The 26388-nt window shown below is 35.5% G+C and overlaps 1 protein-coding gene across 31 annotated transcripts in view; it reads left to right on the forward strand.

The window, feature by feature from the left end:
- GALNT13 (polypeptide N-acetylgalactosaminyltransferase 13) overlaps positions 1 to 26388 on the forward strand; it is a 943716-nt gene that overhangs the window by 704962 nt on the left and 212366 nt on the right. For 25 of the 31 annotated variants that reach the window (XM_086368993.1, XM_086368825.1, XM_086368835.1 and 22 more), the window contains one exon: positions 11217 to 11334. The exons of 3 other annotated variants lie outside the window; for them this stretch is intronic. In XM_086368993.1, the coding sequence (XP_086225119.1) occupies positions 11217 to 11334 (118 nt within the window). Of the gene's footprint in view, positions 1 to 11216; positions 11335 to 12432; positions 12517 to 18512; positions 19163 to 26388 lie in introns of those variants that run through there. 3 more of the 31 variants (XM_086368975.1, XM_086368985.1, XM_086369003.1) reach the window with 2 other exon arrangements.

Raw genomic sequence — 26388 nt, forward strand, 5'->3', positions numbered from 1 at the left:
TTGATATATAGAAGGAATTTTTTTCTCAACTGGACCATCAACTACTTAGGGGTCCCTGAACAAGATATTTAAATACACTGCAGTTAAATTTGGTTGATCAAATCTGTAGGGATTTTAAAGCCCTAAAATATTACACTTCTAATAAAAATTAATTAGGGTCTGAAAATAAGATAGAGCTGATTATCATCTTGACAAACAGATGTTTTCCTCTTCTTCACTAAAACTAAAATTTAAGTGTGCAGTACTTGCTTAGTGCTGATACTATTCTAAGAGTATCACATACATTAACGCATATCCCCAACTTATAGATGATCAAATTAAAGAACGGAAAAGGGACTTGCTGAAGGTCACATTGTGGAATTGAGCTTCAAACCTAGTCAGTCCAGATACAAAGTCCATACTCCTAAAACTAACTAGCTTCATCTTGGAGTCTCTTTACTGTGTACCTTCTTTTCATACACACGGTGCTTATACCAGCCCAGTGTATACAGGATATATCATCTTATTGGTGAAAATGCATCATTCCACTTTAGCATTACTGAATAATCAAATGTATTCTATCACAATTTCTTTTGCCTTATGAAGTTTTGATGAAAATTGTCAGTATTTTTCCTTGTCAAATCCTTACTTTTCAAGTTCTTCACTACTCTGTGTTGTTGTAAAGCTTTATATCTTTATTTCTTAAAATACTATCAAACTCAATTCCCAAAATTCTTACTAGATGATAAGGTCTTTAAATATCCTGGAATTCATGAAGCCATCTTTATTATCAATTTAGCAGATGTAAGCAAATAATTATTTTTTCACAGTTTCAGAAATACAGTTGCAGGTAACTTTGACAATATGGACACGGGGATTCATATTCTTTCTTTTTTATTTCACTTATTCAATAAATGTCTATTACTATTAAACCAATATATTAACTGTACTTATAAAAGTGGTAAGATGTTTATAGTAATAAATATAATACTCAATAAGAAGTGACAGTTGCCTCAAGAGAAACAGTGCTATAGTACAAGCAAGAAGGGAAAGATGACAACCAGATTGGAGGGAAGAGGTTTGTACCAAAGCCAGCTTGTATGGACTACATAAATATTACATCAACCTGGAGCAGGTTTAAACATTTAAGGGGAGTTTACAAAGGAAGATTTAAGTGGCAAATGGATGAATAGATGTACTAAGGTTTGAAAGTGTGAAGCATTTACTGCAAACAACTAAACTTTTTGCATGTGTACATGCTTAATTGCTTCAGTCATGTCTGACTCTCTGTGACCTCATGGACTGTATCCCCCCAGGTTCCCTTGTCCATGGGATTTTCCAGGCAAGGATACTGGAATGGGATGCATGCCCTCCTCCAGGGGATCTTCCTGATCCAGGGATCAATTGAACCCATGTCTTCTGTATCTCTTGCTTTGGCAGGCAGGTTCTTTACTACTAGCGCCACCTGAGAAGCCCACTAAGCACTTTAAATACATAAAGATAGTTAAATGAAGGAGCTCATTGGGTAGCTCTAGGTCACTGATGGCAAAATAATATAAAATCTGAAATTTTTTAAATACAGATTTTCGAACATCTGGTTAATGTTTTAAAAGGAATTTTTATTTAGAGAAATTAATCAGGCTATGGTTTGTAGAATACATTTTGGAAGTTGCAGACTGCAGAAGCAAGAACATTCCATAACAAATAGTTAGAAATAAGGATGAAAATTGGGTAACAGAGATGTGTCAAAAAATACTTAAAAAGGAGGAAGTCTGTGGGAAATGACTGAATGAGGCAAAATGATAAAGGTGCTGAATAGTGGTTTGATGAAATAAAATCTGATGAATAAAGTCTTAGGACTTTAGAAGGAAATAGAGGTCTTTGAAAGAGAAGCAGACATGGTAGCACTTTCTCTGTTATATACACTGAGCAGAGTCAGGAGGAGTTTTTTAAAGAAAGCATCTAATGAGTTATTGAAAGAGCACAACCAATGCAGAGAAGAGACTACCTAAATTAAGAGTCAACCTCATAGAGGTGACGCTAAAGGCATAAGACCAAGTAAAGAGTTTAGAAAGAGAAAAGGTCCTCTGAGAGACCCTTGAGAAGACTACATTTTGAGATCTGACATCCAGCAATGGAAAGGAAGGGGCATCAATAAGTATCATACAATATTCAAATTGGTAGAAGGAGAAAACTCTCTAGAACAATGCAGTGGGAGTCAGAGGTGAAAAGAATTTCAAGCAAGGAGGCTGATAGATAGAGGAAAGGCTATTGAAGTTCATAATCAATAGTCTCTTCCAGAAAGAAGTTATTGCAGGGATGGGAGAAAGATCCAGATTCTAGTTAGAAGGTCAAGAGGAGTTGAGGGAGTATGTAAAAAGCATCCTTTCAATAAGGTCACCAGTGAAAGATATAGAAAATAAATGTCCCTGGTTTAAATGAGCAATAGAATGGAGTGAAGATGTAGTTTAGGACAGAACTTAATTGAGCAGTTTTGTAAGCTCAAAGGGACAATCTAAAAATCAAAGGCATGACATACAGATGTAATAGTCAATGAACAGAGACTTCCCTGATGGCTCAGCCAGTGAAGAATCTGCCTGCAATGCAGAAGACCTGAGTTTGATCCCTGGGTTGGGAAGACCCCTTGGGGAAGGAAATGACAAACTACTCCAATATTCTTGCTTAGAGAATCCTATGGACAGAGAATCTCATGGATAGAAGAAGCTGGCAGGCTACAGTTCACGGGGTCACAAAGTGTCAGACGTGACTGAGCAACTCACTTTCAATAGTCAATGAACAGGTAGCTGAAAGGTTGCAGGTATACCTTAGAGGTTGTGGGTTTGGCTCCAGGTTGCTGCAATAAAGTGAATATTGGGTTAAAGTGAGAAAGACATTTTCTGGTATCCTGGTGCACTTAAAAGTTATGTTTATATCATGCTGTAGTCTATTAAGTATGCAAGAGCACTGCATCTAAAACAATGTATATACCTTAGCTAAAAAATACTTGCTAAAAAATTCTAACCATTATCTGAGCCTACAGGGGTGAAGGGTCTTGCCTGGATATTGCTGTTGATGCCTGCTGACAAATCAGGGTGGGCTTACTAGAAAGTTGGTGTGATTGTAGAAATTTCTTAAGACAGTAAAGCTTACCACATCGATTGACTCTTCCTTTCACAAACTATTTCTCTGTAGCGTGTAATGTTATTAGATAACATTTTATTTACAGAAATCCTTTCAAAACTGGAGTCAGTCCTCTCAAATCCTGTCACTGCTTTATCAACTAAGTTTATATAGTTTCTAAATCTTTTGTTGTCATTCCCCAGTTTTCACAGACTCTTCACCAGGAATAGATTCCATCTCCATAAACTTTCTCTGCTCATTAATAAGAAGCAATTCCACATCATAAAGTTTTCTTATGAGTTTGCAGCAGTTCAGGCACATCTTTAGGCTCCACCTCTAATTCTAGTTCTCTTGATATTTCTACCACATCTGCAGTTGTATCCTGCACTGAAGTTTTGAACCCCTCAAAGTCGTTCTTGAGGATTGCAATTAACTTGTTCCAAATTCCTAGTAATATTGATATTATGACCTCTTCCCATGAAGTGTGAATGTTCTTAATGGCATCTAGATGGGTGTATCTTTTCCAGAAAGTTTTCGATTGATTTTTCCCAGATCCATCAGAGGAATCACTACCAATGACAACTACAACCTAATGAAGTGTATTTCTTAAGGATTAAGATGTGAAAATCAAAAGTACTGCTTGATCCATGGGCTGCAGAATGGATGTTGTGTTAGCAAGCATGAGAACAATATTAATGTTGTTGTACATCTCCATTAGCGCTCTACGGTGACCAGATGAATTGTCAATGAACAATAATATTTTGAAAGAAATCTTTTATTCTGAGCAGTAGGTCTCAATAATGAGCTTAAAATATTCAATAAACCGTGTTGTAAACAGATGTGCTGTTACCTAGGCTTTGTTGCTCCCTTTAGAGGTAATAGGTAGAGTAGATACAGCACAATTCTCAAGGGCTTTAGGGTTTTCAGAATGGTAAAGTAGCATTGGCTTCAACTTAAAGTCACCAGTTTCACTAGCCCCTGATAAGACTGACTATCCACTGAAGCTTTGAAACCCAAGCATTGACTTCTCCTCTCTAGCTGTAGATACTAAGATGGCATTTTCAGCCAATATAAGGCTGTTTAATCTACATGGAAAATCTGCTGTTACTATAGTGACCTTCCTTAATTATCTCAGCTAGAGTTCCACATAATTTGAAGCTTCTACATCAGCACTTGCCTCTTCCCTTTGATTTTTATGTTATAGAGACAGCTCCTTTCCTTAAACTTTATAAAGCAACCTCTTCTAGCTTCCAAACTTTCTTCTTTCTGGCTTGATAAAAGTGAAGAGAGTTAGGGCCTTGCTCCAGATTAAGTTTTGATTAGGAAATGTAGCTGATTTGATTTTCTATGCAGACCACTCAAATCTTCTCCGTATCAGCAATAAGACTGTCTTGCTTTCTTATTATTCATGGTTTACTGGAGTAGCACTTTTAATTTTCTTCAAGAAGTTTTTCATTGCATTCACAACGTATTTATTTGGTACAAGAGACCTATCCTAGGACTGTCTTGACTTTTATCACACCTTCCTCACTAAGCTGACTCATTTCTAGTTATTTATTTGAAGTGAGATATGTGTGAATTTTTCTTTCACTTGAACACTTAGAAATCATTGTAGGGATACCAGTTGGTCTCAGGGAACAGAGAGGCCCAAGGAGAAGAAGAGAAATAGGGGAAAAGTTGGATGGTATTGAAGTCAGGACACTAACAGCATTGATTGATTCTTGTTTAGTTGCTCAGTCATGTCCAACTCCTTGCAACCCCATGGACTGCAGCATGCCAGTCTTCCCTGTTCTTCACCATCTCCCACAACTGCAGCATGCCAGGCTTCCCTGTCCGTCACCATCTGTCAGAGTTTACTCAAACTCATGCACATTGAGTTGGTGATGCTATCCATCCATCTCGTCCTCTGTCATCCCCTTCTACTACCTTCAATCTTTCCCAGCATTAAGGCCTTTTCTTATGAGTTGGCTCTTCACATCAGGTGGCAAAAGTATTTGGAGCTTCAGCATCAGTTCTTCCAATGAATATTCAGGGTTGAATTCCTTTAGGATTGATTGATTTGATCTCCTTTCAGTCCAAGGGAATTTCAAGAGTTTTCTCCAACACCACAGTTCAAAAGTATCAATTCTTCAGTGCTCAGCCTTCTTTATATCCATGAATAGTGGACTATAGTCTACATGAATACTGGAAACGCCATAGCTTTGACTACGTGGTACTTGTGGTGTCATCTGCATATCTGAGGTTATTGGTGTTTTCCCCGGCTTTGTTGATTCCAGCTTGTACTTCATCCAGCCCAGCATTTCACATGATGTACTCTGCATAGAAGTTAAATAAGCAGGGTGCAATGCACAGCCTTGATGTATTCCTTTCCCAATTTGGAACCAGTCCGTTGTTGCATGTCCTGTTCTAGCTGTTGCTTCTTGACCTGCACACAGGTTTCTCAGGAGGCATGTAAGGTGTTCTGGTATTCCCATCTCTTTAAGAATTTTCCAGTTTGTTTTGATCCACACAGTCAAAAGCTTTGGCATAGTTAATGACTCAGAAGTAGATGTTTTTCTGGAATTCTTTTGTTTTTTCTATGATACAAAGGGTGTTGGCAATTTGATCTGTGGTTCCTCTGCCTTTTCTAAATCCAGCTTGAATTCACTGGAAGTTTTTGGTTCATGAACTTTTGAAGCCTAGCTTGGAGAATTTTGAGCATTACCTTGCTAGTGTGTGAAATGAGTACAATTGTGTGGTAGTTTGAACATTCTTTGGCATTGCTTTTCTTTGAGATTGGAATGAAAACACTTTTTCCATTCCTGTGGCCACTGCTGAATTTTCCAAATTTGCTGGCGTATTGAGTACATCATCTTTCAGGATTTGAAATAGCTCAGCTGGAATTCCATCGTCTCTACTAGATTTATTCGTAGTGGTGCTTCCTAAGCCTTGACGTAACACTTCAGGATGTCAGGCTCTAGGTGAGTGATCACCCCATCATGGTTATCTGGGTCATTAAGATCTTTTTTGTATAGTTCTATGTATTCTTGCCACCTCTTCTTAATACCGTCTGCTTCTGTTAGGTCCATAACGTTTCTGTCCTTTATTGTGTCCATCTTTGCATGAAATGTTGCTTTGAAGAGATCTCTAATTTTCTTAGGAGATCTCTAAGTCTTTCCATTCTATTGTTTTCCTCTATTTGTTTGCATTGTTCACTGAGGAAGTCTTTCTTATCTCTTCTTTCTATTCTTTGGAACTCTGCATTCAGATGGGTATATCTTTCCTTTTCTCCTTTGCCTTTCGTTTCTCTTCTTTTCACTGCTATTTGTAAGGCCTCCTCAGACAACCTTTTGCCATTTTGCATTTCTTTTTCTTGGGGATGGTTTTGATCACTACTCCTGTACAATGTCAGAACCTCTGTCCATAGTTCTTCAGGCGCTCTGTCTATCAGATCTAATCCCTTGAATCTATTTGTCACTTCCACTGTATAATTGTAAGGGATTTGATTTAGGTCATACCTGAATGGTCTAGTGGTTTTCCCTACTTTCTTCAATTTAAGTCTGAAATTTGGCAATAAGGAGTTCATGACCCGAGCCACAGTCAGCTGCCAGTCTTGTTTTTTGCTGACTGTATAGAGCTTCTCCATCTTCGGCTTCAAAGATTATAATCAATCTGATTTCGGTGTTGACCATCTGGTGATGTCCATGTGTAGAGTTGTCTCTTGTGTTGTTGGAAGAGGGTGTTTGGTATGACCAGTGTGTTCTCTTGGCAAAAGTCTGTTAAACTTTGCCCTGCTTCATTCCATACTCAAAGGCCAAATTTGCCTGTTACTCTGGGTGTTTCTTGACTTCTTACTTTTGCATTTCAGTCCTCTATGATGAAAAGGACATCTTTTTTTCGTGTTAGTTCTAGAAGGTCTTGTAGGTCTTCATTGATTGATGAAGTTGCCAGTTTTATAAGGGCGTGGTTCATGGTGCCCAAACTACAATAGTAATGTCAAAGATAACTGATTACAGATCAGCATAGCAAATATAATAATTTAAAATTTGAAATACTATGAATTGACCAAAATTGACACAGAGACATAGTGTAGGCAAATGCTCTTGGAAAAATGACACCAGTAAGGGCTTTCCTTATGGCTCAATCAGTAAAGAATCCCACTGTAATATATTGACCTGGTTGGGAAGATCCCCTGGAGGAGGGCATGGAAGCCCACTCCAGTATTCTTTCCTGGAGAATCCCCATTGACAGAAGAGCCTGGTGGGCTACAGTTCATTGGGTCACAAAGTGTCAGACACAACTAAGCAACTAAGCACAGACTTGGCTCAGAGTTGCCATAAGCCTTCCATTTGTAAAATACACAATATTGTTGAAGCTCAGTCAATCAATGTGTGATTTTAAAACAGAAAGAAAAAGTGTGCTTATAGTCAGAAAAGAGCTGACTGAGGCAAAAGAATGAATACTATTCCACATTCAGAGGAGAGGAGACATCCCCCACCCCCCACCAAGACAAGAAGAAGGAAGAGGCCCTGAGAAACACACAAGATTAACATAGAAATTGAGAGAGGTTAGACTTCAGGACTGAGAGAATTTAGATTTTATGCATTGATTTACTCTTCAGTTTTTTGAGAAGAGTCTGAAACTTTTGGGGAAGATTCATATAAGATGAGACAAGGTAAACAAGTAAACAGAGAAAAGGATTGTTAGCTGTTCATGGCCTGAGCAGAGAGTCAATAACATGGACTTTTATCGTGACCAGATGACCTCAGCCTGTTGCTATTTCAATGATTCTCAAGGTTTTAGGAACAGAAGTGGATGAGGAATGGTAAGTTTACCCAAGAACTAATATTTCTTGTTGTTGTTCAGGCGCTTGGTCCTGAATACTCTTTCTGACCCCATGAACTGCAGCAGGCCAGATTTCCCTGTCCTTCAACATCTCCCGGAGTTTGCTTAAACTCATGTCCATTGATTCGGTGATGCCATCCAACCATCTCGTCCTCTGTCGTCCCCTTCTCCTCCTGCCTTCTATCTTTCCCAGCATCAGAGTTTTTTCCAATCAGTCAGCTCTTCTCATCAGGTGGCCAAAGTATTATAGCTTCAGCTTCAGCATCAGTCCTTCCAATGAATATTCAGGACTGCTTTCCTTTAGGATTGACTGGTTTGATCTCCTTGCAGTCCAAGGGACTCTCAAGAGTCTTCACCAACACCACAATTCAAAAACATCAATTCTTCGGTGCTCAGCCTTCTTTATGGTCCAACTCTCACATCCATAGATGACTACTGGAAAAACCATAGCTTTGACTATACAGACCTTTGTCTGTATAATATTAATATTGATAAAAAGAATGTAGTCAGGCAAGGACAGAGAACCTAGTGTGCTCAGCCAGGTGTTTACTGACATAGTAGGGTCTTGGAGAGTGGGTGGGAGGAGGGAAGTAAATGATTTGTAAAGGGAGATCATCTGTGAGAATATGGAGTAGCTAAAGAAACATCGCCAAAAGGACTTCCAAAGAATTTAAATAGGAAGGGTTAAAAAATTGAAGCTTTTATTCAGTGAAGCAGATTTCAAAGTTCAGCATCTTAGATCTGAAGTGTTTTTAGATGATTTTGCAATCCAAAATGAGAGCATTATAGGGAGCCAAAATTAATTGAAGGACACTTAAGACTTTTGTTTGAATGATTAACATTAGCAACTATAAAGATTTATTACCAAGCCATTTGGGTGATTACTTCCCCCCGCCCCCCATGTAATTGATTGAATTGGTTGGTGTGACATTGTAGAGATGCTTAAAAAGATCATCTTAGCTAACTCAACTATAATGAAGGTTTTATACTTTCTAAATACCCTGAACACTTAAGGTCTGCACAGGTGTATGTAAATAGTTCATGCGTGACACTACAGAGCAGTTAACTTAGAACAGAACATGCCACATAGCACTGGCTACAGCTGTAGATATTATTTAAGGCAGAATAATATCTCTGAACTGTTTGAGAGAGCTAACTGCCATTTCAAATACACACACAAAAAAAAAAGTCCTAGTAGCATCCATCTTCAGAAAATACAGGATTTTTTTTTTTTGAGCAATTGCAAATTTTTGAAAGATTTTGTTACTTTTCAAGTAAAAGTGAAACTTATTTGAGTCATTCTTACAGTTAACATGTAATTTATTGTTGCCATTTATTATATATTTCTCACATATTTGTAGGAATCATCACCAACTATAAGATGAAACTCAATACACGTATTTAAGTTAAATGCATTTGTTCTTTACTAGTAAATATACAAGTGAATGGGCACTCTGAACTGATCATTAAAAATGCATCATTTAACATTCTTAAGCACTTAGTTACATTATAATAGGATAATTGTAGCAATTTCTGTTCCTCATTTCATTAAATAGAGTATTCAGCAGTGTGGTACCTTACATAGTTATTTCCATGGACTTCCAAAACCCCAGTCATGTGAGGGTCATGGCTACATCATAATTAGCATCTGCTTAGCTTTATTACTGTTTCTGATTACAACTCAGTAGGTCAATGATACTGTCCATGATAGGAACCCAGCAAGACTAGAAGTAATAAAACAGCTCAGACCAAGTGAGGCTCTGCTGCTCTAACTGATGGACAGTTAATTGCCTGAGTGTAAAACAGTGATAGCACTGGGAGAAATAGAGAACTCTGTGATATGGTAGGTGTCCAAGTACAATATTATATTGTGGTTTTCAATGAAATACACTGTTCAGTTAGAGGACACGAGCACATCCTATGGCAGAAGAGGACATAATTTTGAGAAAAAACATTGAGTTTTCTAACAATCTCAAACTACCATTGAATAACACAGAGGTTAATCTGAGTATACTTTATACCAGGCCCTTGGTATCCAAGGTTCCTCCACATCAGATGACTCACCCAACACTGGATTGTGTAGTTGTGTGGCATTTACTATTTAAAATATTTGCATATAAATGGACCCAAGCAGTTCAAACCCATGTTGTTCAAGGGTCAAGTGTACCTGAATGAACATCCTAAATCTAAGTTACTAGATCAGTGTTTCCGATCTAGTAAATTTAGCAGCACAGTAGAATCACTTAGGACCTTTACACAGTATCAAAGATCTGGCCCCATTCCCGGCCAATTAAATCTAAACCTGAGAGAATTACCCAAACATGGAAGTGTAGTTTTTTCAGGGTGTGTCAGGGGCTGCTAATGTGCTATGAAGCTTGAAAATCTCTATTCAGAAATAATCATTGGTTGTATAGATAGATTCATTTGTGAACTAGAATTTTCTTTTTCAGTTTCACTGTATACTGCTTTTACAGAAAGACTTTGTATAGGTCACATATTAACTACTGATTTAATTAATCTTTTAAGATCAATAATTATTCCTTGTGAAAGTTAGCACCTGATTTCTTAGTTTCTACAGAGAAAGTTTGAATGTGAGAACCAAAATCATTTATTCCTAGTAAAAAGTTTTGGATCTGTGCCAAATGTCCTAAACCTGTGAATAGTATACAGGATTTATGTTTGTCTATAGGGTTATATGATTCATTTTATCATTGTAATTAGGTAAAACAATTAGCTGTAGACAATTAGATGTAAAGCTATTATGATACTTATGTAACTATTATTAGATACTTATTGCCTATAAATATTTCACAGCACTTAGTTTTTCCTATTCAAATAGATTGTAGATCTTTTCATAGAGAAACCATTTCCATAGGTTTCTAGAGTTCATATTAAAATAATTTATAATTAGGTGACAGGATCACAAGTAGAAGTTTCATGACTAGTTCAGCTCTTTAAGGACAGTGATAAGAACACAGATTTCTCTTCACTACACCTTTCACACAGGATGTATATGCCCCTGTCTTAAATGGCCAGTGTTCCTTATATCTATTTGATCACCCATAAGAAAAACTATAGACTAATCTAAGTTTAGTTTTACAGAAAATGTGAAATAAAATGCTATTTATTAATTTTAAAACCTCTTATAATTTGGCTTTATGTTTTCAGTTTGAAATTTTTAAGTATACTGCTTTTTATTTAAAATGTTTCAGAAATATTTGCTATAGTCTCATTAAACTCCACACATTGTTTTCAAAAGATATTCTTTTGTTTTTGTTTTTGTTTTCAACTAGGACCCCAACTATGGCTGGTGGCCTATTTTCTATTGACAGAAACTACTTTGAAGAGATAGGAACTTACGATGCAGGAATGGATATCTGGGGTGGAGAGAATCTTGAAATGTCTTTTAGGGTAATTTCATTTTACTTTATTTTTTGACTCTGAAGATACTATGCTGTAGCATGCATGTGTAGACTCAGTAATTTACTGTCAGATCTTTTTTGTGAAGTGATACAAATTACTGATCAGTTGGTCATTGTAATACTTGTTTAGAAGCTAGAGTCTTTTTGCATGCAATATTTACCATTAAATGGGAAATTAGAGGCATTTTTTAAATTTTCAAAATAATTCTTGTGTACATAGTTCAAAGGTATTAGTGCTTTTAGTTTTTTAAATAAAGAAGGGTTTTATTTTTGAAATAAAGCATTACCCTTGGTGTTTTTGAACTGAAACTTGAAAGTGTTATGATATCTATATTTAAAAGTGCTGCTTGAGGTTATTCTCAAATACATTTAAGAATAACCTGTGTTCAAAGGCATTCTGGAAAATTCAAGTAGCATGACTGTTTTCACAATCATAGACATTATTGTTTGATGAATGAGTTGTAATAATGCAAATGCACTTTTTAAATGGCCTTGCAAGTAAACAAAAATTAAGAATTAATCCATCATATATCTGATACTAGAAAGTATATTAATAATTTTAATGTTGCATTTGAAAATTTAAAATATGAACACATAAATGTTCCTTCTAACTAAGAAATCATGAGGAATAACATACTGTTTTTTTCTTCAAACCACATTCAATATCATTTAAAAATTAGTTGTTAGTAATACTGTTGTTTTTTCTTTCTATAATTTGACATGTTATTTGAAACACTATTGTTTTGCTGCATTATTTGTACAACAAAATTATTACAGTTTAGATATATTTATCTATGAAGTTTAAGAGTTATGCCTTTTAATTTCTCATTTAGAAAGTAAGCTTTATTGTTCACAAATATAAATATATTTGATGTTGTGTAAGCAAATGTCAAAATCTGAGAATAAGAATTACTTTGAGTTTATATAATGTGAAATTTAATGGATCTTGGATAATATGGATTATTTTAGAAGCACTAGGATGTCTTTGTTATACAACTTTTGCCTATAAATCATCCTTACAGTCCAGTGTCTGAGATCATTAGTTAATGGAATTTTATTCTTTCTATATTTGTTTATATACTTATAGTCCAGTGGAACTTGCCCCACAAGGCTTAGTAGCCTACTGAGGAATGTCTTCTTCCTGTCAAGTACGTGATTCATCTTTGCACAATCTTTGGAACATTTGGAGACCCCAATTTTTTACTCAGTGTGGTTCTCAAAGTACAGAATAGAAAAGCTAACAGTTAAAAAAGGAAGAAAAAAGATGGAAGGAAGGGAGTTAGGAAGGAAAGAAAGTATATTCAAAAGATTAAAAACAGTTTTCTCATATGCTTAGACTTAATGAAAAGAGTATTTATACATTAATTAACCAATATTCCTTGAATGCTGTGGTTGAAATTCATAAGGAAAAACAAACAAAAAAACAACGTAGCAACATTAGTAATATCTAGTGATCCTGTTGCTCATCTTTTTTTCCCCTTCTTTTCTAACAGTCTTATTCACCTTCTTTCTGCTCGCCTGTTAAGCTTGATTCTCTGTCAATAGACTCCCCTTATCTTCATCACAGAGCTCTCAGATTGGACGGGTGATCTTCACCTAACTGACTGAAAGATGTGTTAGGGAAGAATTTAGTTAGGAAAGAATATAGTGGAATAATATGATGCATCTTCTTTGTAAGAAATGAAGTACTCATAAGCAAATAGTCTTTGAATGTTTAAAACATTGATTGTCTTTAGTTTCCATATATTATCAGTAGAAACAAAGTGTGTATTTTTCTCTTTATTAGTCTCTTGATTAGTGTTTTACTTTTCTTTGTGTGACATGGATATGTGTTTATTTAATAGTTGGTACCCTGGCTGAGGAAGATGTTGAATAAGAGAAAATATTAGAACAATATATTAGCAAAGGGATGACACTCTCCTTTAGATTAATTTCATAAAAAGATATATGACTTAATGAAATGAGAATATGTTAGGGATTCATAATCAGAAGATCTGTGTCTAATATCCAGCTTAATTATTATACAGCAAACATATATGGAACATGTAGTATATTTGCTGCACTTTACAGATACTGAGGCTGCAAAAATGAATAGGGCCTGGTGCTTTTACTCTTATAGGCCTTTCCAGATGGCGGTGGTGGTAAAGAGCCCACCTCAGTGCAGGAGGCATGAGACTCAGGTTCTGTCCCTGTGTCAGGAAGATCCCCTGGAGAAGGTCATGGACACCCACTCCAGTATTCTCACCTGGAGAATTCCATAGACAGAGGAACCTGGCAGGCTATAGTCCATGGGGCTGCAAAGAGTCAGACTCGACTGAAGCAACCTAACACACTTTTACTCTCAAAGAAGCAATACATAGGCATTATTGTCAGTAAAATTCAATAGTATTTTTTTTATACATGAGGTTTTCTTGTCACTGACATGTTAGTATAGGAAAATTTTTATTGTGTAGTCACTTAGTCATGTCTAAATCTTTGCAACCCCATGGACTGGAGTCCGCCAGACTCCTCTGTCCATGGGATTTCCCAGACAGGAATACTGGAGTTGTCATTTCCTTCTCCAGGGGATCTTCCTGACCCAGGGATCAAACTCCTTTCTCCTGCATTGCAGGCAGGTTCTTTACCATTGAACCACCTGTGGAGGCCATATATAGGCAAATTACTTAACCTTAACTGTGAGACAGTGATTTAATAGTAAAGATGGCAGAAAGTGAAGAAGAACCAAAGAGCATCTTGATGAAATTGAAAGAGGAGAGTGAAAAAGTTGGCTTAAAGCTCAACATTCAGAAAACTAAGATCATGGCACCTGGTCCCATCACTTCATGGCAAATAGATGGGGAAACTGGCTGACTCTATTTTGGGGGGCTCTAAAATCACTACAGATGGTGATTGCAGCCATGAAATTAAACGCTTACTCCTTGGAAGGGAAGTTATAACCAGCCTAGACAGCCTATTAAAAAGCAGAGACATTACTTTGTCAACAAAGGTCCATCTAGTCAAGGCTATGGTTTTTCCGGTAGTCATGTATGGATGTGAGAATTGGACTATAAAGAAAGCTGAATGCTGAAGAATTAATGCTTCTGAACTGTGGTGTTGGAGAAGACTCTTGAGAGTCCCTTGGATTGCAAGGAGATCCAATCCATCCTAAAGGAGATCAGTCTTGGGTGTTCATTGGAAGGACTGATGTTGAAGGTGAAACTCCAATACTTTGACCACCTGATGTGAAGTGCTGACTCATTTGAAAAGACTCTGCTGCTGAGAAAGATTGAGGGCAGGAGGAGAAGAGGACAACAGAGGATGAGATGGTTGGATGGCATCACCGACTCAATGGACATGAGTCTGGGTAAACTCTGGGAGTTGGTGATGGACAGGGAGTCCTGGTGTGCTGTGGTTCATGGGGTCACAAAGAGTCCGACATGACTGAGCGACTGAACTGAACTGAACTGAAAGATATAGTTGTCTTGTAGCTCGGGTCTATGTAGACTTGAGGATGAAAAACTGAGAAATATTAAATGCCTGCAAAATATTATTATTATGGCTGGTTTATAGATATTTAAGTCAATCCAAAGGTATATACTTTAGGGGATTTATTTATAACAGTATCACTTGATCTTTGATGCCCAAAGTATTGTAAATACTGACAGACTTTGAACATCTGATCCAAATGATAGACCTTCCAAGAAAGAAGCATCTAGTCTCCTATACACCATAGGTTTAAATACAGTTTCAAAGCACTGAAAAAACACTTGAAGTCTCTGGATAAAAGTTCTTGGCATAAAATAATAGTGACTTCTAATATGTATAGAACTAGTAAGCAGAACAGTTGAAAATTGAACCCCAGTATTCTGAGACCAGTGACTGTACTGCTGATTTCTGTACCACTACTGCCCCTAATTAGATTCATCCCTCCATAACATGACAGCCCCCAAAATAGTGGTATTATCAGGAGAAAGAGAAGTTAATATATAAATGCAATCTTCTTCCAGAATACTGAGAATGTGGTCTTATCTAGTTCTTTAATCTTTTTCTAATAGACTGTAGCCTCCTATGCGTAATGCATGTCCAGTGAAAATACGTACAAGTAGATCCAAGTGCTCTTGAAAAATTAGTCTCAGATACTGTTTTCTACTTCATTACACAACAATCCTTGAAATAACATAAGTCCTCAGATATAAATGTTAATTTTTAACTGATATTTATTTCCTGCTCAATAGGTGCAGGGCATAGAGTTGTGAACAAAATAGACAAAACTGTGTGTCCTATGGAACTTATATTTTAGTGAAGGATACAGACAGTGAATAAGAGAAATAAAATATGTTACTATGTTAGTGATAGTGTTTAAGAGAAAAAAACTAAGGAAGGGAAGAGGAATATAAAGCAGCAGATGTTGGAAATTCTTAGTGGTTGAAATTCTAGATAGGAGGAACTCAGAAATGAATATCCATATAAAATAGTTTATGACAAAATTACCCAGTATAATATGACTTTATCATCAAAGGTGTCATGTATTTTTAAATAATATCCCTGATGGCAGCATCAGTACCATCCAAAAAGCTTCACCACCAAAAGTCCTTGCCTTGCATGAGCCAATAGCACATTTCTAAAACCACACAATATATGAGATAATCTGCATTGTAGAACCAACTGAGTCATAAAAAGTCAGAAGGCAGAAAAGGACTCAGAAGAGTGTCCCCCTGCCCTGAAATGTGGTGGTTGTGGTTTAGTCACTAAGTCGTGTCTGACTCTTATGACCCCATGGACTGTAGCCTCCCAGGCTTCTCTGTCCATGGGATTTTTCTAGGCAAGAATAGTGGAGTGGGTTGCCATTTCCTTCTCCAGGGGATCTTCTCAAGCTAGGAATTGAACCCAAGTCTCCTGCATTGCAGACAGATTCTTTACCAACTGAGCTACAAGGGAAGGTTACAAGTATGGTCTGGAAGTGCCCATATGTGTGCTAAGTTGCTTCAGTCATGTCCAACTCTTATAGCCACATGGCACTGTAGCTCACTAGGCTCCTCTGTCCATGGGATTCTCCCAGTAAGAATACTGGAGTGGGTTGCCATTTCCTACTCCAAGGGATCTTCCCGACCTAGGGATTGAACCTGCATCTCTTATGTTTCCTGCATTGACAAGCGGGTACCCATGGCAGGTTCCAATTTGTAGTTGACAAGTCCAGTGTATGTTAATTATACTTCAGTAAAGTTGTTAAGTATTAAAGCATGCGTGTGTGCACATGCACATATGTGTGCGCACACACACACACACACACAGAAAAAAAGAAACATCTTCCAAAGAGAAACAAATGAAGAAAAAATATAACTGATGATATCCAGTCAGCTATAGACTTCTACAGTCTAGCTGAGATTCTCATTGTATCTTAGCCTAGTTTCTTTTTAAATACCCTCAGTATAATTCTAACCATCTACCTCTCAGGACAACTATGTAGGTTAAATAAGACAATACTTATTGAATTTTTTATGAACTGTACCATACTATGGAAATTTTCATTTTATTATTATCACTACCCTTAAAAAATAAGCTCTTTTGACAACAATCAGTAGTTTAACAGAATGGGATTTACTTCAAATGCCCCAATTTTCTGTCCTTCTAGATCACTATAAAAGTAGCAATATATTTATCTGAAGAACATGTTTCATGATGTGAAGTCCATTTATATCGAAATTTCACAAGCAATGAAGTAGAAAAGAAATTTGAGTTGACATAATATATAATGGAAAAATGAAAGGCAGAGGTTCTTATTGAACAGAATAGCATGGTAAATGAGGTGAAAAGTTTGTAGACTTTTGGGGGATTGTATTACTAAGGTTTGTGAAATTATTGAAAGTAATGAATTTTCTAAAAAAATCCATGCAATTATAATTTTTACAACTGAAAATGTCAATCATAATAATTTATTAAATAGAAATAAATTTTGACAAAAGTCTAGTTGAGTTATATCTGTTAGAACTGTTTGCTTTATTTAAATTTAATTCATGTAAATTTGAGCATATTGTATTGTCTGTCAGTATGTAAAACTTGACTGTATTTGTTTTATTTGGCTAGTCATAGAAACTAGACTATAATAGAAATCTTTTAACTAAATTAACTTAATCTAAGTTCATGTGTTATCCCCAGTTTTGGTGAAGATGGTTTTGTAGAATACTTTTATTTAAATATTATAAAGTACTGACAATATTAACATAGAAACTTCTTAGCCTCTTTCCCTACTCCAGATATATTGGCAAAAATTGTATCTATTTGAGTTTTACATCATGATGCTATACATATGTGATGTGGGAAATAATTACCACAATCAAGATAATTAACATATTCATCACCTCACATAGTTAAGATCTACTTTTAACAAATTTCAGGTATGTAACACAGAATTATTAACTATAGTCACCAAACTGTACATTAGATGTTAGAACTTATAACTGAAAGTTTGTATCTTATTAGCCTCTTTTAAAGTCTAAAAGGTCATAAACAGACCTAAAAGTCTAAAAGATTTTGTTCATGTATACCTCCATAAAGAATATAAACCACTAGCAATTATTTAGTCCAGGTGCAGGATAAACCTTAAACATGCTGCAGATGGCTTAAAATTTTTACTTCTGTGCTTACAATGAGATTTTCTGGGATTTGGGCCACCACTCTAACTTAAACAGTTGTTTAAACATATCTCTTCAGTCTCTCTATTCTTCGTTTAATTGAAATTATGGAATAACGATCATATAATATTTAATTTAGATATATACAGAAAACTCTATTTTCTAAAACAAATGTTTTAGAATTTTATTTTGAATGTTAACCATAGTGCATACTTGATTTCCTTGCTCCTTTAGAAAACACAAGTGAACAACAGGAAAATTAGATATTAACCAAACTTTAGGATAATGTTAGAAAATGTTAGCAGAACTTGTTTTGTTTTTAACGTTATAATACCCTAAGGCTTAGTCATTTTGATAACTATACTTCTTCATTTGAACTTTCTAGTTCACAAAAGCAAAATATGAGAATAGATATTATGTTGGATAGTCATCCATGTAATGTTTAACCTCATAAACATATGCTACATTGAGATGTACTTTGTTTTAGAAATATAAATCATTGTAGGGGACTTAGGTACACTAGAACTTGATATTAATCTCTGGTTCTTTTTTATAGGGCTTCCCTTGTGGCTCAGCTGGTAAAGAACCTACCTGCAATGCAGGAGACTTTGGTTTGATCCATGGATTGGGAAGATCCCCTGGAGAAAGGAAAGGCTACCCACTCCAGTATCCTGGTCTGGAGAATTCCATGAACTGTATAGTCCATGGGGTCGCAAAGAGTCGGACACGACTGAGCGACTTTGATTGACTTTTCCTTTTATGGTCAGTTATTCAATGGCACCCCATTCCAGTACTCTTGCCTGGAAAATCCCATGGATGGAGGAGCCTGGTAGGCTGCAGTCCATGGGGTCGCGAAGAGTCAGACATGACTGAGCAACTTCACTTTCACTTTTCACTTTCATGCATTGGAGAAGGGAATGGCAACCCACTCCAGTGTTCTTGCCTGGAGAATCTGGGGTCGCACAGAGTCGGACATGACTGAAGCGACTTAGCAGCAGCAGCAGTTATTTCTAAAAGTGATTTTTTTATAAAAAATATTTTTTGGAGGTAATAGTATAGCTCACAGTTTAGTGCCTTCTTGAACTGATGACATTCACTGCTTCTTTTTTGTGACCTGAATTCTTATCATGAAAGTGTTTCTCTGATAATGTAAATGTACACTATATTTGTCAGCCTGCATATACAAGCATCTGAAATTCAACTTATTCTGTTTGCTCTGTTTATTTTATTTTATCCATCTATCAATCAATCATCTATCTACCTGTATAAATTTATGTGTGTTTGAGTCTGAGTGCAAATAGTTAAATATTCACAAAGACCCAGATATAAGTTAATTGTAGTTAATATAAAGTATATAGTGTAATAATAAATATATTTATTTTTTAAAGTTTACAATATAATATCTATTGCAAATGAGTCATTGAGAGGTATGCTTATCAGGTGGCTCAGATGGTAAAGAATCTGCTTACAGTGCAGAAGACTCACCAGACATCCAGAAGGTGTTAGATAATTAAGAAAATTCAGGAATTATGAAAGTTTGAAGATGGATATGTATGAAATGCATAAAATGGGGAAAATGGGGTTAAGATTATATGAAAATAGTAATCTGTAAAATCTGCATTTTATTTCCATTAATATATAAACCAGAGTTGAATAATTCTTTATGGGATTTATTCAGAAATACTGGGATAAATTTTAAGATTAAATTTTGGCACTGTTTTCTTGAATTAAACCATTAAATGGAAGCAAAAATACAGAAAAGAAAATCTATGATTTCTAAAACTTGATAAAAACATTTTGGACAATGTTTTTCTTTAACAAATGCAGGTATCTTTCAAAGATACTATGCAGAATTTCCTTGTAGGAGGTAATAGCAATAAACCAGATTCACTTAGCTTTTTAATGAATTTTAGCATATTAAGAAACCAACAACCTTTATTAGGGACAAATATCTGAAATGTTTCTTTTGTAAAACACACTAATTCTGACTGTTTTTTGGACTCTTCTCTGCTAATGTGTAGGGAAGAAATATTAACCATATTCACATTAACTATAATGTGTATTCACATTAACTATAAGAATCCTTATGATTCTAAATATGAAGAACCTCAATTTAACTATTTGAATTTATGGCAATAAAAAGAACTTTCTGAAGAGTTTAATGTGCTCAGAATTATTGCATGGAAGAGTTTGACACTTCCTGTCATGGCCATATTTTACTAAAGCTTCCCATTAAGTGTACTTAATCATATGAAATGGCACTGATAATTAAGTCAATTATGCTGCTGATTTACATTTAAAGTGCACCTAAGATATTTTGATAATGAAATGTTTAACATCCTTTTTGTATCTAAATATGTGCTCAGTGAATTGACTTTGAACTATTTATTTTATAAATTAAGGTCCCATTTTTTTTTTCCCTTAATGGACAGGGAGAGTTAAATAACTTCCAAAACTATTTCGAGTTTTGAAATTTTAAGGATCATTTAAATTATATATCCTGGGTTTGAGGAAATGAAATAAACCTGCCATTAAATTCAAGTGAAGTTTATAAGTAAATTTACTTCGGAGAATTTTTTAATTTAATTTATAAATATTTCTTAGTAATTGGACATACAGACCTGTAGAAGATCAGTCCATAGTCTCATAGAACTTGTGCCAGAGGGAGATATATGATAAATGAATAAACAGAAAAAAAAAAAAAAGTAGTCTGTTAATTTCAAATAAAGGTGAGTGCTTTGAAGAAAATCCAGTGAGAGGTGGAGCATTGCATTATTTTGGAGTGGTCAAGGAAGCCCATTCTAAGGAAACATTTTAGCTGAGACCAAACTGACAGGAAGGATCCAGCTTTGCAAGGATTTGCAAAGAGAACATTCACTGTGGAACATAATGCAAGAGTATCACATCTCTCATGCCAAGTCTGTAAGAGCATAAATATCCTAATGCTTTGGGTAAAGGAAAGCTTTCCTATTTTAAAGTTAGGAACAGCTTATTCTCTCAGAACAATAGGTCCTCAAATGAACAAAACTCCTCTAGGAGTTTATTTTTTGGTGAGGCTTTACATTTGAATAGTGCCTTATAGAATTCTTTTACATGTATTATCGTAATGGATCTCAGAAGGTTCTTTCTCCCATGTGTTTGGTTTTAATTTTAGTGCATCAATAATGTTTGCATTATACTTTAGATTACCTTTATATGCTTATGTATCAGTCTACTCTCATTTTACCTATCAATCAATATAGATAATTATATACCTAGACCTGCACTAGACACTGTGCATGGTGTATCTGTAGATAGATCACCCCTAAATTTATTGAAGGCTTGGAGAGTATAATATAGTTTAGGATCATTTCAGGGTACAAATATAAAGCTCATTAAGTTCAAAGGAAAAATTTCTATGATCTAAGATAACCAGGGAAGAATTTATAAAATTAAAATTTCAAGTCTTGTAGACAGGAGGGCAGGAGAGGAGCAGGGACCTGAAATCAGTGAAATCTCAGAACCTGGCTACTGTGTTCATTCCTTCTTTGTGCTTTGAACCACACCTAAGTTTAGGCTAGAATATCTGGTTCCCCTACCTTTTGTTTTTCCTCTTGAGAATTACTTTAATAAAATATCACTAAACGAGGGATTGGGGGCAGGAGGAAAAGGAAACGACAGAGGATGAGATGGCTGGATGGCATCACCGACTCAATGGACGTGAGTTGGAGTGAACTCCGGGAGTTGGTGATGGACAGGGAGGCCTGGCGTGCTGCAATTCATGGTGTCACAAAGAGTCAGACATGATTGAGAGACTGAACTGAACTGAACTGACACCATTAAAAAAAAAAAATATATATATATATATATTTGCCAAACTAGGCTTCACATGATGAAGTAATGAAGTACCCATTAAAAACTCCAGGAACTGAATATATTATTTTTTTTAAATATACCTATGTTTGATCCCTTAAAGATTTCTGGGACAAAATTCCAAAATTGTTGTGCCTATATATGTGCATTCAACTAGGAAAGCTGGTGCACCTTGCTAACCAAAATGAATGCATTCAAAATGAAATTCATGTACTTTGTATTAAAGAGCCAAATTTAAGTCTCTATGGTAACTACTGCAGTAAATGTGCAACATCTTAAGCTATGATTATACTGTCACTGTTGGTGATGTCTGTCTTAAGTGCATGACTACCAATCATTTCACTGTTGTTCTAGTCAACCAGAAATGTAGTTTAAAAAGGAAACCAATTAGATTTATTTAAATAAGGCTGAATGATTTCAGCAATAACTGGTTCTAGATACCAGCAATGATTCTTTTGAGGATGTGAAATAATATTGAGGGAAGATTGATACAACTGTTCAGAATTTGAATATTAATTATCAGTAAGATTGAGTTTTAAGTGCCATTGAAAAGGTAGTTGGAGATTTTTAATAGATTTTTAAATTACCTGTAAAAATATATTCATCTTAATAGATTTCATTATATCTGCAGGAATTCAAACTTGATTGATTACAAATTCTTAAAATATTTTATTATCAAACTAGCCACTGATTTATACTAGAAATATATGCAAAAATTGAAATAAATATTGTAGTGTAGCATTTCTCTGTTGCCGCCATGTTGTACCTGGATACTAAAACATGTTTCTACATGAGTTCCTCCACTGTCAAAGATTTGATTACACTTTTCTACTCGTTTTGTTTTTCATAGTTCAGCAATATGCAGTCTTGGTCTTATATATTTTCTCCATTTGGTCAACCAACATTTTATTTGTTTTTTAATTTTATTTTTTATTGAAGTATAGTTGATTTCCAATGTTATATCAATCTCTGTTGTACAGCATAGTGACTCAGTTATACATATTAGACATTCATTTTTTATATGTTTTTCCATCATGGTTTATTATAGGATATTGAATATAGTTCCCTATGCTGGATTGTAGGACCTTATAGTTTTACTTATGATTTTACATTCTGCACCTTAATTGGTAAAACAACTTTATATTCTATTTTTTTTTATTTGGGTTTGAGAAATTATCTTAACTTTTGTAATTTCTGAATTAGATAGGAATATAGAAATTAACTGTTTAAGGGTAAAATGTCCCACTCTAACCCTGGAATGATGAGTGATAATTAGACCTAATGAAAATCTAGTGCTCCTTGAGCATTTCTCTGACTTTGCAAGAGAAGGCTCCAGGACCTACAAGCTTTCCTTTCAGTTTTGAGGAACAGAATGGAAACTCTTGACTCTTTAAGGTCATAGAAAGTTAAAGGTATATCTGAGGAAATTGAAAATGTGCTGCAGAGTGGGGGCAAATTATTGTGTAAGAAAGGTGACATATTTGAAAGGTTTACAGAACTTATAATTAAATAAGTATTTGAGCATGGATATTTGCCAAGAAAGAGAATACAGAGGGCAGAATAGCAAAGCATGTCCTTAGGTAGCACATACATTTAAGGGTGGGAGAAAAAAAGAGAAAGTGAATGCAAAATCAGAGCTGTCAGGAAAGAAGAAAAATATATCAGAAGAACTTAGAATGTAATGGTGATTGTCAGCAGTGTCAAATGCTGCAGAGAAGTGATAAAGAATTATGAAAGCTCATAAAAAGCTTCATGTGCAAATTTAGATGATAGGATCAAGAAAAATACTAGAATATAAGATGTCAAGAAAATCGAATTGTAAAGATACATAGAGAAAAGAAAAACTTTTTAAAGAAGATTCACAGTAATTAGGGAAGAAAATGCATAGTAACTTAAAGGGTAAATATGATCAAAGTAATTAGTTTATATTTGCTATTCTTATTTTATCATAGATAAAGTAAGATGTAAGCTGATAGAAAGGATTTAAAAATCTAGGATATAGTGAAGAAGAAAGAGGAAGGAACAACTGATCAGATTAATGCCTACAGATATTGGAAGAATATTCTAAAGATATGGAAAAGTACCACTTTTTAGTTTGCAACACAGTTTTATGCTTATTGTTTCACTGTGTTCTTAGCAAAGCACTGTGAATGAGTTGTCTTTTTCTATAATTAAAGGTTTTGAGTTGCAAAGAAACTAAGTCATGCAGCTAGAAGTTGTCAGGGCTGAGCATCAAACCCACACCTTTTGCTCCCAGTCTAGTGTTCCTCTATTTGAGTTCAAGGTCTTAAGGGCAGAATTTAGCTTTGGAGAGTTGACTCTCCCTCCTAAAATAGAAAGAAACAACTAAGCCTATATGAGATATTTCAAGGTAGAAATAAATAGAAAGTTGGGTCAGCTTCTTTGAGCTCAAGAAGAGTAGAAAGCAGAAGATTATCTACAGAGAAGTTGGGGTTGATATTGGAAGCTTGGTAAGAGGAGAAAATTTTGGATTAAACACAGCTTCTTCAGCAAGCACCTGAATGAGCATTGATGTTCTCTATGAAACGACCTTTAAATGTCACAAGAATGACATGTTGCAATTTTAATGAGGAAATTATCTTCACTGTGCTTTTAGCATCAGATCTGGAGAAATAAACCATGTGCCATCTTCTTCTGGTTTGTGACTTATTAGTCACAAACCAGTAAGCCAAGTAAGTCCACAAGCCAGTAAGTCCAGTAAGCCAAGTAATAGTCTAAGGGTTGCTATTTCATGTTTCCTTCTTAATTCATCTTCTAAAGTGTAATGTAACCTATGTTGACCACTACCAATTTATTTTTAAAAAATCAAAAACTGTCAAAGTAGAGTATGACTTCCCATCACAGTGGGTTTTGTGAGTATTTGTAATGAGTGCTTCATATCAATATGGATATTTTTATATGTTTCACATTTATCTGACTAAAAGTTTTACAACATATAAGAAGATATATGTAAGGTGATTTATGTAAGAGAATCATAGTTTTCCATTCATGGCATTAGAGTTTTATAGGTGTTCCCTAGGAAAAGGGACACATTCTGCTTCTTTATCTGAAGTAGAACTTATAATTTTGTTTGAAAAGGTCTCAGGTCCTTAATATTAAACAGAATGTCTCCAGATGATTGAAGACCAGGAAAAGAAAATGCTGTCCATGAAGGGATTATGGTTAGAGTGAGTCCCTCTTAAGACAGTCCTTTTCTTGTTGGCATGGGAGACTGCTCTTCAACTGTCAAATGCAAGCTGATGACTGGACCTTAATATGCCTGGTTCTTACACTCACAAAACTAGACTGGCTTGTGAACTACTTGAAGATGGAGAACCATGTTTTATTATTCTTTCTCCATGCCTCAGAGTCCAGCATGGTGCTTGACACAAAGTCAATGGCTAGTAAATATTTGCTCGGTAGATGCCAGCCAAGTCCCGAGGGAAACTGCTTGAGAATTGAGAGGTCATTCCCTTGCCTCATACTGATCACAGGCCTTCCATTTGAAAAGGCTTGACCACTTTGCAAGTTACATAGGAGGTTCATTTAAACTAAACTGCGGTCAGGGGAGGTGGATGGTTTACGATGGAGAAATTCAGTAACTGAGGGATGACTCTTTTTGGAGGTACCAGGTTTTCTTTGCCTTCCGCATCCAAGTTCTTTTTCTGTATCTTTGGCATTAATGAAAGAGCAGGAGATGTGGTTACACACTGTAGCTGGATGCCCAGGTGGTCTACTGATATTCAGAGGTGACTGTTCTGGCTTGAATTCTAGGGCAGGATCACACAGCTGTCATGAGCTGCTCTGTGACTGCTAGCAGCAGATGTTACCGATAACTGACAGGCAGTCAGATCATCAGATATGGGAGGACAGCAATGTAAAATGTAGAATATATGACCCAAACCTCATTTAATAATCACAGACCTTTCCATCTAGTTCTCAAAAATCTCATCTATATGCAGTTTTTCACAGTTGAAATTTATTTGTAGGATTAATTATACCATGAGAAAAGCATAAATTCCAATAATTCTAGATTTTTCTTAGTAGTGTCCTTCAAAGCACTAAATATTAGAAAACCTCCAGTATTATCAAACTTTAAGATTATTATTTGATGGATGAAAAAGTATCACTGTATCACATATCTCTTGTGCTCTTTTTTTTTCATGAATTATCTGCTTGCAACCATCTATGCTAATAGAAAAGCAATACTTTTTTTGTAAATATGAAAAGTTTGGTACTAATTTTCTTAAGCAAAACCACCTTATATTACATAGGATTTTCAATATCTGGTAGGCTGCTTGATATTCTTCATTTCTTGCCTGCTATATTCACAAGTCATTTGAGCATCAATTGGAAGACTTGCTATAACATAATCAAGACAGTGTGTTGCTCTGTTGATCTAAAGGAGAATTGAGAATTTCTGTATTATCAGCAATCCCAATAAGATGTGGAATAATGACAAGTAACAGTTCTCCTCATGCCAGAAATTTCAGCGGCCATGATGTGTAATTCTGAAGGTCAGAATGCTCTGAGGTGAAGAAAGTTGTTGAGAGGCAAAAAGTAATAGTAGAATTTAAGTT

Source organism: Bos grunniens, chromosome 2 (assembly GCF_055505025.1).
Source record: "Bos grunniens cultivar Pamir isolate PY7600 chromosome 2, Bosgru_T2T1.0, whole genome shotgun sequence".
Lineage (NCBI taxonomy): Eukaryota > Metazoa > Chordata > Mammalia > Artiodactyla > Bovidae > Bos > Bos grunniens.